The 16,904-nt window shown below is 55.2% G+C and overlaps 1 protein-coding gene across 4 annotated transcripts in view; it reads left to right on the top strand.

The window, feature by feature from the left end:
• RNF212 (ring finger protein 212) overlaps positions 1–16,904 on the top strand; it is a 42,783-nt gene that overhangs the window by 2,854 nt on the left and 23,025 nt on the right. For 3 of the 4 annotated variants that reach the window (XM_045474886.1, XM_045474888.1, XM_045474887.1), the window contains exons 2-4: positions 1,984–2,045; positions 11,764–11,838; positions 15,326–15,382. In XM_045474886.1, coding sequence (XP_045330842.1) covers positions 1,984–2,045; positions 11,764–11,838; positions 15,326–15,382 — 194 coding nt within the window. Of the gene's footprint in view, positions 1–1,983; positions 2,046–11,763; positions 11,839–14,332; positions 14,791–15,325; positions 15,383–16,904 lie in introns of those variants that run through there. The other variant, XM_045474890.1, reaches the window with a different exon arrangement.

Consider the following 16,904-nt stretch of genomic DNA (forward strand, 5'->3'; position numbering starts at 1 on the left):
CTCAAAAATAAACGTTAAAAAATATTTTAATGGTATTGCGTGTATACCGTTTAGTTCCCTGCATTTATGAACAGGACGTGGATATTTTTTCATGTTCAACTAAGTCTGTATCATCCTTTTCAAGGTTGCTTAGTACATCTTTTAGTTGCCATACCAAGACCTATTTAACTGATTCCCTGGTAAAAGACGTGTGTTTTTTCTAACGTTTTGCTGGTAAACAGCACTTGTTCCCTTGTGTGGTTTTCTCCTTTGCGTGTGTGTAAGCGTGGGAGTGCCTCCCTGGGCCGTGCCCGTCACAGCCACACCTAGGACCAACCCGCCCAGAAGGCGTGGCTGCGCCACGTCCCCAGCACCGATGGCCTGGATTTTCTTTTCACACATTACTGGTGGTCTGTGCTTTGGCCAGCGGCCCTCACACCTTTTACTGGAGCGCTTAATGGGTTCGTGAGCTCTGTCTGCATATTAAGTATGAATGTCAGTTTTCCTGTCCATTAGCTGCAGACAAGTTCCTCTCTGTGTCCGGGCTCTTACTGCCCCCGCCCTCAACACAACTCGCAGAGCTTTCGGAGTCAGCTCTGTTAATCTTTGACTCCACGGCTTCAGGCTGCAGCGATGCTCAAGGGGAAGTTCTGTGCTCCAGAATCCGCAGTGGAGACGTCGGGGGGGGGGGGGGGGGGGCGCACCGCCAGGCGTGGATGTTTTCAGGAGAGGGCGACTCGAACGTGTTTGTAGGGATGGAGGAAGGGGGTAGCTCTGGAGGCCACTGGAAGGGAGCCCGCCCTTCCTGTACCAGGACCGTCGTCCCACGTGCTGGGGGGGGGGGGGGGGAGGACGGGACAGAGGAGGAAGGCAGAGTGAGCTGGGTTGTTCTGTGGTGGGTAACTGGAGGGGAGGCAGGGGATTGAGGGAGGTCAGCACGCGGTCTGGGGCTGGTCCGAACACCCCCCCACAGGGAGTTGGGGGGACACTCGGGAAAAACGGATGGGCGCCGGCAGTGTTGTGGGTTCATCCACGTTGGAATCCACGTCTCTGAATCCACTTCCCAGCTAAGTGATTTTTTGCCCGGTTCTTAGCTACACTGGACCAGAAGCGGGGGAGAAAGAGAGCCCGGGTTTGGGCTGGGTGTGCTGCTGGGAAGGGCGAGGAGCGCAGTACCGACTGGCCGGCTCCGGGCTCCGGGCCGCTCTGTGGGAAAGTGAGACTCTGACATGTGGGGCTGGGGCCGAGCCCAGGACGAGGGGCCCTGCTGCCGCCAGTGACGCGGGCACAGGCGTAGGAAGGAGTCTGAGTTTGCCCACGACAGCGGCCGCTCCGGGGGCCCAGGGCGTAGTCACGGGAGAAGGGGCGCCTGTGGGGGCGGGCCGGGAAGTGCTGGACTTGGCGCGGGCCGCCCAGTGAGGACGAGCGAGCGTGGCGGAAGCCAGCATGCTGCGGCAGGTGCGGGTCACTGGGGGGCCCCCCCCCCCACCCCCGGACAGGAGCCGGTGAGTCAGCTGACGCCAGCAGGTGGGAAGCACGAGGCCTCCGTCCCGGCGCCGCCGTGCAGGTGGCAGGAGCTCGGCAAACGCAGAGTCCTTTCCCGGTGAGCGGTCCCCGGTGTCGCAGAGGTGAGGCTGCGGGAGCAGAACAAAACTCTGACTTCATGTGTTGGGTGGGGCGCAAGGAGCTGCTTTCATTGTGAGTACTGACCGTTGTTACTTAAGATATCGCTGCAAACCCTAACTGTAAGAGAGTTCTGAGACACATTTAGTTTCAGTGTTGTTGATCTTCACAGTCACCAATTTGGGGCAGTTCTACAAGGCAGGAAGAGGTGGCTCGTTCGGGGCATAAGCAGTGTCCCAACTCTGGCCACGTGCAGTGTCATGATGGAGCGTGGGAGTGTGGATGCGACGTTGTGAAGAAAACCGTAATTTGAATCCGCATCTCCACGCGTTCAGAAGCAATACTCACTATGATATAGTAAAGTTTGCTTTTCTTTTACAGGTAGAAAGGGCGAGTGCTTGATTTGTAAAGTGCCTTGTCGCACACTTTTACTTTCAGAACACGTAAGTTCAAATATGTATTATCTGAATGTTGATCAGTATTTTTTTTTTTAGAGTATTATGCTATTATTTTTTTTTTTAACGTTTATTTACTTTTGAGACAGAGACAGAGCGTGAACGGGGGAGGTCAGAGAGAGGGAGACACAGCATCTGAAACAGGCTCCAGGCTCTGAGCCGTCAGCACAGAGCCCGATGTGGGGCTCGAACTCACGGACCGCGAGATCATGACCTGAGCTGAAGTCGGCCGCTTAACCGACGGAGCCACCCAGGCGCCCCGATCAGTATTTTTTTTTTTAATATTGAGATTCAATATTTAGTCATTTGGGGTGTCTGAAAAATTTTTTCATTTTGCTAGGTTAATTAGAAGATCTTCCAGGATTTCTGAGTAAAGTACAATCAGGGTTTGGTTTTGAATGCCTCGGATAACCTTCTTTTGTAGACTGGCCCTGTTTGTAGCTTGCCGTGCTGTGTTCTGGGAGGTGAGGATGAGGAGAATAGGGTCTCCGGTACAGTACAGACCCCTGAAGAAGGCGACAGAGTCTGGCTTTCCCTGGGGCTCCTACCTAATGAAGAGGGTTGGAGGAACGTCAGTTCAGAGTTGATGACTGTCACCGTAGGCTTGAAACAATGACTTTTGTTTTCTCTTGAAAATACATCAGTTTAGGGGCGCCTGGGTGGCGCCGTCGGTTAAGCGTCCGACTTCAGCCAGGTCACGATCTCGCGGTCCGTGAGTTCGAGCCCCGCGTCGGGCTCTGGGCTGATGGCTCAGAGCCTGGAGCCTGTTTCCGATTCTGTGTCTCCCTCTCTCTCTGCCCCTCCCCCGTTCATGCTCTGTCTCTCTCTGTCCCAAAAATAAATAAACGTTGAAAAAAAAAAATTAAAAAAAAAAAAAGAAAATACATCAGTTTAACTTGTTTGGTTTAAACTTAGTTGTAAATAATTATTTTCTTTATACTTAGGTTCTAAGATATGTGTGTGATCGGATGTTTTAATCTATAACAAAATTGGTTTTTTTCTGGTTATAAATACAATACGATGTCACAAAAAACTGAAATGATACAGTAAATCATAATGGAGAAGTACAAGTCCCCCAAATCCCGGTTCCCACAGATGTCAACAAGTGGGAACATAGTTCCTGCTGTGTGTTACTGGGATTCATCTTCTTTTTTTTTTTTTTTTTTTTTTAATTTTTTTTTTTTTTCAACGTTTATTTATTTTTGGGACAGAGAGAGACAGAGCATGAACCGGGGAGGGGCAGAGAGAGAGGGAGACACAGAATCGGAAACATGCTCCAGGCTCTGAGCCATCAGCCCAGAGCCTGATGCGGGACTCGAACTCATGGACCGCGAGATCATGACCTGGCTGAAGTCGGACGCTTAACCGACTGCGCCACCCAGGCGCCCCTGGGATTCATCTTCTTACATAATGGTGTCTGCTCAGTTGACTTTACACTTCTGGCACGCCCACCCTCTCCAAAAACACTGCATACTGTTTCAGTATTTTCCTATTGGCAAAACTATTTCAGCAGTTTCCTAGTGGGGGGTTTTAGTTTTTCACTGTTGCAGTCTTACAGCCAACATTTTTTACCATGTCTCTGCATATCTGTAGGAATGTTTCTGTAGCATAAATTCCTAGAAGTGGAAAAATAAGGTCAAAGATTTAAGTGTTTGGTAGAAACTGCCTTATTTCCTTTAAGAAATGTTGCCTCAACGTGGTTTTGATATGTGTTTCCCTGATGCCAAGTGATGTTGAACATCTTTTCATGTGTCTGTTGGCCATCTGGATGTCTTCTTTGGAGAAGTGTCTGTTCGTGTCTTTGGCCCATTTCTTCGGTGGATTATTTGTTTTTCGGGTGTTGAGCTTGATAAGTTCTTTATAGTTTTTGGATCCTAACCCTTTATCTGATATGTCGTTGGCAAATATCTTCTCCCATTCTGTCGGTTGCCTTTTAGTTTTGCTGATTGTTTCCTTCGCTGTGCAGAAGCTTTTTATCTTGACGAGGTCCCAGTAGTTCATTTTTGCTTCTGTTTCCCTTGCCTCCGGAGATGTGTTGAGTGAGAAGTTGCTGCAGCCGAGGTCAAAGAGGTTGTTGCCTGCTTTCTCCTTGAGGATTTTGATGGCCTCCTGTCTTACATTTAGGTCTCTCATCCATTCTGAGTTTCTTTTTGTGTCTGGTGTAAGAAAGCGGTCCGGGTTCATTTTTCTGCACCTGGAGTCCAGTTTTCCCAGCACCATTTGCCAAAGACACTGTCTTTTTTTCCATTGGATGATTTTTCCTGCTCTGTCAAAGATAAGTTGGCCACACATTTGTGGGTCCAGTTCTGGGTTTTTTAATATCGGTCAGAGTGGCTAAAACTAACAACTCAGGCAACAACAGATGTTGGTGAGGATGTGGAGAAAGAGGAACTCTTTTGCGCTGCTGGTGGGAATGCAAACCGGTGCAGCCGCTCTGGAAAACAGTATGGAGGTTCCTCAAAAATTTAAAAATAGAACTACCCTACGACCCAGCACTTGCACCACTAGGAATTTATCCAGAGGATGCAGGAGTGCTGGTTCATAGGGGCACATGTACCCCAATGTTTATAGCAGCCCTTTCAACAATAGCCAGATTTTGGAAAGAGCCCAAATGTCCCTCGATGGATGAATAGATAAAGAAGATGCGCCTGAAATCATTGTTGCACCATATGCTAACTTGGATGTAAAACAAAAAAATAAGTAAAAAAATATGTATTACATATATATTATGTGTATATATATGTATACGTACATATATATATATATATATATGTATATATATATAACACAGTACTACCTGGCAATGAGAAAGAATGAAATGAACTCTTGCCATTTGCAACAACATGGATGGAACTAGAGAGTATTATGCTAAGTGGAGTAAGAGAAAGACACATCATACGTTTTCATTCATATGTGGAATTTGAGAAACTTAACAGGGGACCGTGGGGGAAGGGAAGGGAAAAAAATAGCTACAGACAGAGAGGGAAGCAAACTGGAACAGACTCTTAAATACAGAGAACAAACTGAGGGTTGATGAGGGGCGGAGGAGAGGGGAAAACGATGATGGGCGTTGAGGAGGGCACCTGTTGGCTTGAGCACTGGGTGTTGTGTGGAAGCGATGAATCACAGGAATCCACTCCTGAAGCCAAGAGCACTCTGTATACGCTGTATGTTAGCTAACGCGACAATAAGTTATATCTTTTAAAAAAAGGAAAAAGAGACAAAAGAGGCTTTCAAGGAACTTTGTAAAGGAGATAAGCATAGAAACAAATGATTATTAAAATGAACAATTAAAAGTAAGAACACGAAGGGGCGCCTGGTGGCTCAGTCGGTTAAATGTCCGACTTCAGCTTGGGTCACCATCTGGCGGTCCTTCAGTTCGAGCCCCGCGTCGGGTTCTGTGCCGACAGCTCGACGCCTGGAGCCTGCTTCGGATTCTGTGTCTCCCTCTCTCTGCCCCACCCCCGCTCATTCTGTCTCTCTCTCTCAAAAATAAACAAACATTTAAAAAAATGTTTTTAAAGTAAGAACATGGGGGGAGGGGGAAAGAAATGTACGGCTTTAGGCCCTCAGCTGTGCTGCCAGGCTCTGCTGACTTGTGCCGCTGGTCGGGCCTGCGGCCGAGGGAGGGACGCCCCCGCCTTTCTCTGCCCTCTTGGTTTGCACGCTCAGTTTATGTGTGCTCTGTCTTGTTTTCTAATAAATGTATTTCAGACTGTCCATTTCCTTCTGTTGACTGCTGTCCTGCATCACTTTGAGCATTGGTTTTATCATTTCTAAATAGTCTTACTTCTCTTAACTTCTTTTTCAACTCAAGAATTACTTGGGAGAATATTCCTTAATTTCTGAGAGATTAGATCTTATTTCCCCTACCGTTTTTGTAGAAAACTTTTAATTTTATGCCTTTGTGATCAGAGAATATGGCCATGTGGTTTCTGTTTTTAATTGTCAAGTTTTCACTGTGTCTTCGTACGTGGCAGTTGTTCACGTTCTACAGATGCTTGAAGATGTGTGTATTTATTCTCTGTGCACATGCGTGAGTGAAGTTGTTCGCGGCACCGGTGCTGCTCCTGGCCGCTCTCTCCCGCACGCCCGCGTTGCATCCTGGGGCCGCGTCCAGCAGTCTCTCGGGAGCCCTCCTTTCTCCTCTGCCACCATGACGCCTAAGAGCCATTCTTCCTGCCCTCCCTCCTGCTTCCTGGAATCTTTTCTCCCTCCACAGCCAGAGGGGTCTGCGCACATGGGTCACGTGTCCCGGCCTGCTCAGAGTGAAACCCAAGTCCCCTCATGCCCGCGGCTCTGGGACCTGACCTCTGGTGGACACCTGGTCCCCTGGCCGGTGACTCCCACCTGCCACTGCTCCTGGGGCCAGGCTGCTTCCACCTCCTCCTTCCCCCACGGCCTTTAGGTCTCTGCCTATGGTTCTGTGTGACTGTGGTTTCTTTGACCCGTGGCAGAAAGGACACTTGGAATCATGGCACAGGGTGTGTGCATTTGGGTGCGCATGAATCCACGTACGTGCACGTACGTGAACGACGTTTCACAGGACAACACAAACCCTTGTAAAGGCAGTGCCCCTGGTGGTTTCTGCTCTGACTGGCTCTCTTTTGTCAGAGCCAGACACAGTGCACGGACCAGGCCAAGCCGATCTTCTGCGACCTGCTGTGTGAAAGCTGCCGCGCCCCTTACTCTGCCCGCACCTGCTCCTTTGGCTTCACACACAGGACACCACCTGCTTTGTATTTGTTGACTTGTTTGTCACCGGAAAGGGCCTTATCTGTCAGGTGGCGGGGAGACTGAAGCTGGGGAGCCCGCGGGGATCTGGGAGAGGCAGCCGGGCCCGCAGGACAGGGCCTGTGATGAACGCACAGCACAAGGATATATGGGCCGGAAGGGGTTGCACTCGGGCCGGGATTGGCTGGTTCTCCAGTGGAGGTGGAAAGGAGCCCCTGCAGTGGGGAGGCCCCGAGCCCTGGAGAAGCCAACGGCGTCTGGACTCCCAAGTGTGAGGACGTGGGACCTGGGGCCATGAGTGTGCAGGGCACTCTTCCACATGGCCACTTAAGGCCCTGGGGAGAAGTGGGCAGAGTCGGGGGCTGGAGGTGGCTAGACCAGAGGCTCCCCTAGACAGCAGAGGCCTGGCTAAGGAAGATGCATGTGTGGCCCCAGGGCAGGAACCCCAGGACACCCACCCACAGGGTCTCCGTGATGGCTGTGCCCTCTTGCCTTCCCCTGACCTCTGAGGGGTGGATTCAGCCGTCCTGCCCCAGGCCCCAGGTCGGAGGCTGCTCGTGCTGAGGATGAGCCTGGTTCCTGGGCCGCAGCCCAAATCGGGACTCGGAGGACATGACCACGTGCCGGCAAGGACCTGGGTTTAGGGCATTTGGGGGGTGTCCCGCAGGGTTTCGGGGGATGACCTTCCTGTATGGCGGAAGAGAGAAGTGGACAGCAGCCACTGGAGCAGCACGCTGGCCTGGCTGGGGGCTGTCTCTGGCCCTGCTCTCCTTGCGGGGCCCCCAGCTAGACTCAGTCTCCACGCCTGCCTCCCGTGAACAATGCCTCCCCAGGCCTGGCCCCTAAAGCAGTCTCTTGGACAGCAACCCCCCCCCCCAACACACACACACACACACACACACACACACACACACACACTCTGCTAAGTGGATGCTGGTGACCCAGCAGAGGAGGGCTGCTGGTCTCCGAGCGGAAGGCCGTCCACTGAGCACAGGCCTCCACTAATGCGCAGGCAAGAGATAGGTGTCCCTCTTAAGTTAGCGCCTTCATGTAATTTTGGAATCAGCTTGTTAATTTCCACACAAAGCCCTGTTGGGTTTGCACTTCACTGATGACACAGGTAAACTGACATCCCTACAGTGGGGCCTCTAGGCCACAAGTGTGTGGCACGCCTCCACTTGTTTAGATGCGCTCCGGCTTCAGTGGCGGTTTTCTGTACAGAGGCTGGTGCTGCCGTTAGCGTCACCCGGGTATTGATGATTTGGGATAATTTGATCTCCTAAGTGCTTCTCGTTGGTGTGTAAAAATGGGCTGGTTTTGTTTATTAACCTTTATCTGGTGACCGTGCTAAATTCACTTGATAATGCTGTTGGCCGATGTGAAGATCCGTCTAGACTGTCTCTGTGCACAATCGTGTCATCTCCAAATGTTTAATTTCTTTTTTTTAATTTTTTTTAACGTTTATTTATTTTTGAGACAGAGAGAGACAGAGCATGAACAGGAGAGGGGCAGAGAGAGAGGGAGACACAGAATCGGAAACAGGCTCCAGGCTCTGAGCCATCAGCCCAGAGCCTGACGCGGGGCTCGAACTCCCGGACCGCGAGATCGTGACCTGGCTGAAGTCGGACGCTTAACCGACTGCGCCACCCAGGCGCCCCTCCAAATGTTTAATTTCTGTGTCATTCCCCCCTTTCTTTCCTTGTACCTTCTTCTCACTGTGTAAGCAACAAGGGGACACAGTGGTGATGGCAGGCGTCCTTTGTCTCTTTCTGATTTCAGGGTCAAGCTTCCAGTGGGTCACCATGGAGTATTCATGTGAGCTCTGGGTTTCTTACTAAGGGGTTATCATTTTATTTTTCTTCTTTATTTTGTTGATGTGGTGAATTGCATTTATTTTTAGAATTTTAAACTCACAGTAGAATTTCAAATACTGCAACTTGGTTGTGATGCGGTATAGCTTGTATGTGTAGATGAATTTGGGTTTTGTGCACCTGCGTTCATGTGAGAACTGACCTGTGATTTTCCTTTCTTACGTGCCCTTTTCAAGTTTTGGTGAATCAGGGTTTTGCTGGCTTCATAAAAGGAGTTGGATAGTCTTTCATTTCCTCTTTTCTGGAAGATTTTTTTTCAAGATTGGGGTTATTCAGAGAATGGTGAAATTCATGTGTGACACTCTCTGATCCTAGAAGGCTGAGGAGGTTGTTAACTAGGGTTTAATTTTTTTTATTTAATGCTTGTTTATTTTTTAGAGACAGAGCACGTGCGGGGAAGGGGTAGAGAGAGACAGAGGGAGACAGAGAATCCAAAGCAGGCTTCTCGCTGACAGCAGTAAGCCCGACGTGGGGCTCAAACTCATGAACCATGAGATCATGACCTGAGCCAAAGTTGGACACTCAGCTAACTGAGCTACCCAGGTGCCCCACTAGGGTTTAATTTTTCAATTAGACATGGAACTTTTCAGAGTTGCTAATTCTTGGGTCAGCTTAAGTAAGTCTTTTTCTAGGAATTTGTGCGCTTCCTCTGAATTTGGAATTTCTCATCATCCGCATGTCTGTAGCCATCTGTATTTTCAGTGTCTGTGAGATCTGTAGTGATGTCCTTTTTTGTTGCCTTGTCTCTTTTTTTTCTTCAACAGTCTTTACCTGGTTTTATTGTTAGTAAGTTAGTGTTCTCAGGTGTTTTGTCTCTGTTTGTCGTCACTTTGCATTTCTCAACTTTTGTTTTCTTTGTCATTTCCTTTTTCTTTTCTCTTTGGATTCAATTTGTTCTTTAAGATAATTGCTTACAGGAACCTCTAGCCTCTCCCTTCTGATATCTACATTGCAGGGTTGTGGCGCCCTTCTGTTCATCCTTGCCTGCGTTTCTGCAATTGGCTGTGTTACATTTTTGTTACCTTTCACTTCAGAATACTTTGAAATTTTTTCTGATTACTCCTGTGAGCTGTGTGTTTTCTGAAACTGTATTGATTAATTTAGAAATATTTGGGGATTTTTAGTTGTTATTTTTACTTTTATTCAAGTTTAATACAGAAGAATGCACAAATATGGGTACATGGCTGTGGGAATTGTTTGTGACCTGAGCGTCAGACCAAGACAGCATTTGTTTCCATGACCCCAGAGACTACGGTATGCCCTCGACCTTCTGCAGTCGAACGTGAAGTAGTCTTCCTGCCAATGCAAGGGTCTCAGACACTTCTGTCACCTTCGTCCCACCTTCCACTCATGCTGTCGGTGTGTGGTTCAGTTCTGTTCTGCACAGAGCCCCATGGGAAGACGAGTGTGCGGTCACCATTCTGATCTTGGGTCACCCCACAGTCCCCTTCCCTCGTGCTCCTCACTTGTTCCTGAACCCACTTGTTCCCACCGAGGAACCCTTTCCTACCTGAAGGCCGTGGCTTCTGTTGGTGACAAGTTCTCTGTTTTTTGTTTGTCTGAAAAGGACCTCTGTTTTTGTCTCCATTTGGAAGCATATTTTCACTGGGCTTAGAATTCTTTAATGGAAATTCATGTTTTTTGGCGCTTTGACCATACTCCTCCATTTTTGTCTCTTTCCGCACCCGGCTCTCCTGTGTGTTTTGCAGTTGTCGGCGTAGTTGTCCTGCCTGTCTTCGCAGAGTTTCCACAGCCTGTGCAGTGAGGTCGTTCCTTAGCCTGGAGAGCCCTCGGCTGCTCTGTCTCCACACCCTCCCCTGCCCCTCGGGGCCTCTGTCACGTGTCGAACGATTGACTCCCGTCACAGAACGTGGTAGACCCTGACAGATGAGTGACAGCCTTTCCGGGTGCTTGCACTTCTGGCCCGCGGAGCCGTTCATCTTGTTCTGGGCCGTCTGTGTACGTGTCTTTACATAACAGGCGTGGTCCCCACCTGCCGAGCACCAGGCCCGGCCGCGCTCTGTTGGGGGCGCCTCTCCCCTTTTGTTTGCCCGCGTTCCATGTGACCTTCGGGAGGGCACCGTTTCTGCCTACCTCGCTCGGGGGACGGGAGCTCGGACGTGTTGGGCCCCGTGGGCCGCGCTGCCCCGCCTTGCGGCGGTCCGTCCAGGCAGCGCTGTCGCCCTGACGCCCAGGAGTGGATCCCAGGGCTGCTTCACCACACCGGCCCCCTGACCTTCCAAAGCCAGACCTGCTCCCACCCCGCTGCTGGCTCCCCCAGAAGGCCCTGGCCCTTTGGGGAGCATTTCCCCTTTTCTGCCGCTCATCTGAGTCCAGCTTCACTGTCATCTCGCTGGGGCTCGGGGGGCACATCCCGAAGCTCGTGACTTGCCCACAGCCCAGACCAGAGACCAGACGGGGAGGACGCACGAGGCCCCTCTTTGCTCTGGTGCGAGTGTGTCCTTATCCGGGTGCTCCTGCACGCTTCGTGCTGTCCTGCCCGTTTAGCGGCGGCCGCTCTCTGACTCCTGTCGCAGGACGGCCGTTGCTGACGTGGGGGGGTGGGGGGGGGGGACAGGGCACGTCTGCACTAGCGTCGTACGTCGGCAGAGACGGTTTCTTCAGCCCTCGCTCTCCTGAGTCTCTCGAGCTCGCTTTCTCGGTAACTCACCACGTGCTTGTGCCCACTTGGCCGCAATCGTCGGCTTTCCCCTTCTTCCGAGCTCCACGCGTTTCCTCTGCTTGGCTTTCACCCCTGCCTCCTTCAACCTTCGGGGGAACCCGTCCAAGTAGGGGTGTCTCGCGCCTCACAGAGGAGGACGCGCGGCCCGGGGGCTCAGCCGGCCGCTGGCCGCTCTGCTCCCCCCGGTGGGTGCCCGGAGCCCCTTAGCGCTGGAGGCGTGGCGCTGCCCCTCGTCTGCCACAGCCACCAGCAGCTGGGACGTGGGTGTCCCACCCGGGGCCCCTGCAGATGGCTTGCGAGGTGTCGATCGATTGTGTCACGTGTGGCCGACTCTAGACCCGGAGGTGCGGTTTTCTCACCAGTGCCGCACGCCCGTGTTAGAGGCGGTGACAGGGACCCTGCTTTCCTTCTCTTTCAGACGGACGCGGACATCCGGGCGCTGTTCGCGGGTATAGACGACCTGTGTAGGAAGTACTCGAAGGAGACCTTCCAGGTGGGTCTTGCACCCCCGAGGCCGCGGCTGCCTCACGAGGCTGTCCTTTCTGAGGGTCACGGCGCACTCGGCCACACGGTGCTGTCCTCCTCCCGCCCCCCCTCACCACGTGTGCCTCACATCTCCCTCCAGGGTTGTGAACCCCTGCTCACCCCACGTCCCACCCCAGAGGTCTGACTTCCCAGACATCACTGGACCATGTGCAGGCCACCGTTCTGTCCGGGAAGCTGCCTGAGAGAAGGGAGCCCCCCAGCCCCCAGCCATCCTGCTTCTCCCCCTTCTGTCAGTGTGTAGCCCCTGCTGTGGGCCACCTCCCACCTACCCTCTGGGGAAAGGGACCAAGTGGGACAGCAGCCAGGAGCCGTCTCCAGCCAAGACCTTTCCCGTGGGGCAGCGGGCCAAGGGAGAGCGGTCCCACCCTGACCTTCTGGGCCCGTTGCATGTCTGGAGGCTGTGGTCCAGCAGCCCCACCGAGACCTCCTCTTCTCCGCAAGGCCCTTTCTAGCTATGACACGGCCCGAAGCCACCACGGTGTCATGGCCGTCCCATCTACATTTAGCGCTGAAGGCCTGGGTGGCGCCCCAGGACGCAACAGCGGCGCGAGGCAGGGGCCAAGCGGGGGCCCGGATGTCTCCATCGCCACGTCCACGGTGGGAGCTTTTGTGGGCCAGGTCCCCTGAGGCCCGGAAACCGTCCACGTTCTCAAGCTTGGCGACCCTTCCACCCATGACGTTCAGAACCACTGGCAGTCCTGTGCCCTGACGTGGTGTTCCCAGACAGCTCTGCGGAGACTTACGCTGTCCCAGACCGTGTGCCCGCACAGGGGTGGGGACAGAGGCTGTGGAGGCAGCTGCCAAGTGACACCCTTTTCGCCTCTGGGTCTTCTCTCCCACGGTCACGAGCCCATCTGTCATGGCGCAGAGTGGAGTTTCCAGAGGCCGCACGACAGGACGTCGCGTTGTTACCCATGTTAACAGACTGGGTTTATTGTTCTGAGATGAATTGCTATGTGTCATCCGTTTCCCTCAGTACCAGTTTCTAGTAGGGTCAGCACTGACAGATAAAACCCACGCAGACGGAACCCTCAGGGTCTCCAGTAAGTTGAAGAACGCAAAGCCAGCCCTCGGGCCCTGGCACATGTGAGACTGCCAGAGTCACGGCAGGTCCTTCCACTGAAGCCATCGGGAGGTCACCCTTCCTGATCCAGTTGGGAAGACATAGAAAAATCTTCCTTTTCCTGTCCCCTCCCCGGGACCCCTTCTCCTCTCCCCTCCTGTCCCCTGAGCCAGGGCTGGTCCGTGCTGGCTGGAGTGTGGACACCAGCTGCTCCTCCGGGAGGGGGACAGAAATGAGCCAGCAGACCTGATCCACCCCCCCCCCCCCCCCCCGCACAGAGGCTGGGGCTCTACCCGAGGGGACCGCCCCCCAAATGGGCCATCCCACACCTCCTGCCAGTCACGGAACAGCAAAGGAGAGGCGTGCGTGGTCAGCTCCCGGCCTGGCCTTCCTCAGCCTGGGCGCGTCACAAACTGAAGAGGCCGTGCCCTCTCCGTCCAGGAGGGCGTTCTCTACCGGATGAGGGCTCACGGCCCTCTTAGATCTTGCCTTGTTGGTGTCGCCTACCCCCATCAAGTCCACAGCGGCTCAGCCTGAGGGGCCCAGCACGCGGTCACTTGGGCCGACGCCCTGGGGACCTGGAGGCTGGCCCCCTGCCTGGTACAGGTGGGCGGCACACAGACGGGGGTCTGCGTGGCCGTGGACTCACACCAGGCCCCTCGGGGCTCGGCGTTCTGTCCACAAGCCCGTCTCCCAGGCCCAGCCCTGCCTGTGGCCCCGTCCTTGCCCTGTGCTGCCACAGAGGCCTGTGCGCGTGTGCCCTGCCCGTTCTGGTTTGAGAACAGCCTGCTGGAGTGAAGATAGCGTGGGCCCGCCCACAGGCCCTGCCAAGCCCGGTACCTCCGGGGTGAAGGCCCCACGTGCCAGCGTGCCCGCGGTCCTGCTCCCCGACACGCCACGTGGCCGTCCTGTGGTCGTGCCCAGGCGCTCCTGCTCTCTGTTTCTCAGGGTCTACACCAAGACACGAGGTCTAGGGGTCAGGGTGTGACGTTCTCTTCCTGCCACACGCGTAGAACCCGTTGAGGAGTGAGACCAAGCAAACAGACGGGGAGTCTTGTCTTGCTGAAGACGACTATGGAGGGTGGCTTCAGATCCGCCAAAACCACTCCCCGCTGTGCACGGGCCCCCACCTCACATCTAGACCCGGGCCGGCCCTGCTTCGCCACCCATGCTACCTTGCCCGGAGGTGAGGCCCGCCTCCTGGAAGCCAGACCTGAGGAGCCATGAGGCCTGAGAGCTGTCATCAAGGAGGTTTCCGGGACGGGCCCCTGGTGGCGCCCCCACCGCAGACTAGTGCTTCCGGCAGAGCCCGTGTCTGTCAGCCCTCGTCCTGCGGAGCGACGGCCCCGGCAGTGTGTGCTCTGGACCCCGAGGGCGTGGAACCCTTCGGAAGATGCGGGGGCTTGGCAGAAGAATAGGAGGGTGTCTGTCACTCCTGACTGCGGTCCCGTCTTCTGGAGGTGGCCTGGCCTGCAGACGAGGTCTTTGGACCAGCTGTGGGCTGGCCGTCCCTTCCTGTCCGTGCACTTGGCAGAGTCCCGGGGAAGGACCCACGGGATGCTGACCTTGCGTCCCACCTGGCCCTGCGCCCAGCCCTGCACGAGCCACGCGGAGGCCTTGCCCCGGGGCAGCAGAATTGGGTTTTAGCAGTCACGGCCTAGTGTTTCAAGAGGGAAGGCGTCACGTCTGGAGACCTCTCTCGCGGGCTGGCTCTTTTCTCCCCTGAGTAAATCACAGGTCACGGTTTCTGGTTCATGCTGGCGCCCTCGGGAGCCCGCTACAGACATGGACGTCGGGGCTCCCACAAATGGAAGACCAGAGATGGTGCCGGACCAGGTGCGGTGGGCCCTGGGGGACCAGACAGGGTCCGTGGGCTCTCACGCTCTCTCCGCTCCGCTGGGCACCATTGCCTGCGTCGGCTCCTCCCTCCCAGGCCGGCCGCGGCCACCTAGCCCTTCCGGGGTCACCCCAGCCCCGTTGGTGCTGTTGGGTCACCCGGCTGCTGCTCCCAAAGGGGCGGAACACTGTGATTGGCCCGCTGGTCGTGTCCCGTCCCGCGGCCAGGCCCTCAACACCGCTGAAGCCGCTAGCGAGGGAGGCAGCGCGAGCTTCCCGCGGAGCACGTGGCCTGGGCTCGCGTTTGCGCCGGGCACACGCCACTGCTCGCGCGTCCTGAGCTCTGCTTCGGGAGCAGGGTGGCAGCCAGCGGAGCCCACACCTGGGCCAGCGGGCAGGCGGGGGGACGGGGCACAGGGAGACGGGCACGCCGATGCTCGCACTGACGCTTCCTCCCAACCTCTGGCCGCCGGGACAGCGTGCGCGGTGGCGGCCCTGTGCCAGCGCCAGCAGCTGACGCATACCGTCTTCTCAGGTTTCAGAATTTCAAGAAAAGCACAGAAGGAGACTGTTGGCCTTCTATAGAGAAAAGGTAAGTCCGGTGATGTGCCGCCTCGTTCCGAGGCTGCGTCTCAAGGCGGCGGGCCGCTGGGCCGGCGCCTGTCCTGCCCACCCTCAACCTGGTGCGGGGATCCCGCCTGTGGACAGCACGTGGCTGCCTGGGGGCCCCAGCCGTGGTGGCCAGGACAGTTTCACCTTGGAATGCCAACACTGACCTGCTGACATCCCCAAACTCGTGAGGCACCTCTCCGTCGACAGCAACTGTGAAGTTGCACTGGCCAGTCCTTGTAAAGGACATTCGAGGGGCCTGTTCGTTTGCCCTGCAAGCAACTCCTCTAGCCCTGTGAGCACTCCCCTCTAGCCCTGTGAGCACTCCCCTCTAGCCCTGTGAGCACTCCTGTCTAGCCCTGTGAGCACTCCCCTCTAGCCCTGTGAGCACTCCCCTCTAGCCCTGTGAGCACTAACATCTAGCCCTGTGAGCACTCCCCTCTAGCCCTGTGAGCACTCCCCTCTAGCCCTGTGAGCACTCCCGTCTAGCCCTGTGAGCACTCCCGTCTAGCCCTGTGAGCACTCCCCTCTAGCCCTGTGAGCACTCCCCTCTAGCCCTGTGAGCACTAACATCTAGCCCTGTGAGCACTCCCCTCTAGCCCTGTGAGCACTCCCCTCTAGCCCTGTGAGCACTCCCGTCTAGCCCTGTGAGCACTCCCCTCTAGCCCTGTGAGCACTCCCCTCTAGCCCTGTGAGCACTCCCGTCTAGCCCTGTGAGCACTCCCCTCTAGCCCTGTGAGCACTCCCCTCTAGCCCCGTGAGCACTCCCCTCTAGCCCCGTGAGCACTCCCCTCTAGCCCCGTGAGCACTCCCCTCTAGCCCTGTGAGCACTCCCCTCTAGCCCTGTGAGCACTCCCGTCTAGCCCCGTGAGCACTCCCCTCTAGCCCCGTGAGCACTCCCCTCTAGCCCCGTGAGCACTAACGTCTAGCCCTGTGAGCACTCCCCTCTAGCCCTGTGAGCACTCCCCTCTAGCCCTGTGAGCACTCCCCTCTAGCCCTGTGAGCACTCCCGTCTAGCCCTGTGAGCACTCCCCTCTAGCCCTGTGAGCACTCCCCTCTAGCCCTGTGAGCACTAACATCTAGCCCTGTGAGCACTCCCCTCTAGCCCTGTGAGCACTCCCCTCTAGCCCTGTGAGCACTCCCCTCTAGCCCTGTGAGCACTCCCGTCTAGCCCTGTGAGCACTCCCCTCTAGCCCTGTGAGCACTCCCCTCTAGCCCTGTGAGCACTCCCGTCTAGCCCCGTGAGCACTCCCCTCTAGCCCCGTGAGCACTCCCCTCTAGCCCCGTGAGCACTCCCCTCTAGCCCCGTGAGCACTCCCCTCTAGCCCTGTGAGCACTCCCCTCTAGCCCTGTGAGCACTCCCCTCTAGCCCTGTGAGCACTCCCCTCTAGCCCTGTGAGCACTAACGTCTAGCCCTGTGAGCACTCCCGTCTAGCCCTGTGAGCACTCCCCTCTAGCCCTGTGAGCACTCCCCTCTAGCCCTGTGAGCACTCCCGTCTAGCCCT

The sequence above is a fragment of the Leopardus geoffroyi genome, chromosome B1, assembly GCF_018350155.1.
Source record: "Leopardus geoffroyi isolate Oge1 chromosome B1, O.geoffroyi_Oge1_pat1.0, whole genome shotgun sequence".
In the NCBI taxonomy this organism is placed as follows: domain Eukaryota; kingdom Metazoa; phylum Chordata; class Mammalia; order Carnivora; family Felidae; genus Leopardus; species Leopardus geoffroyi.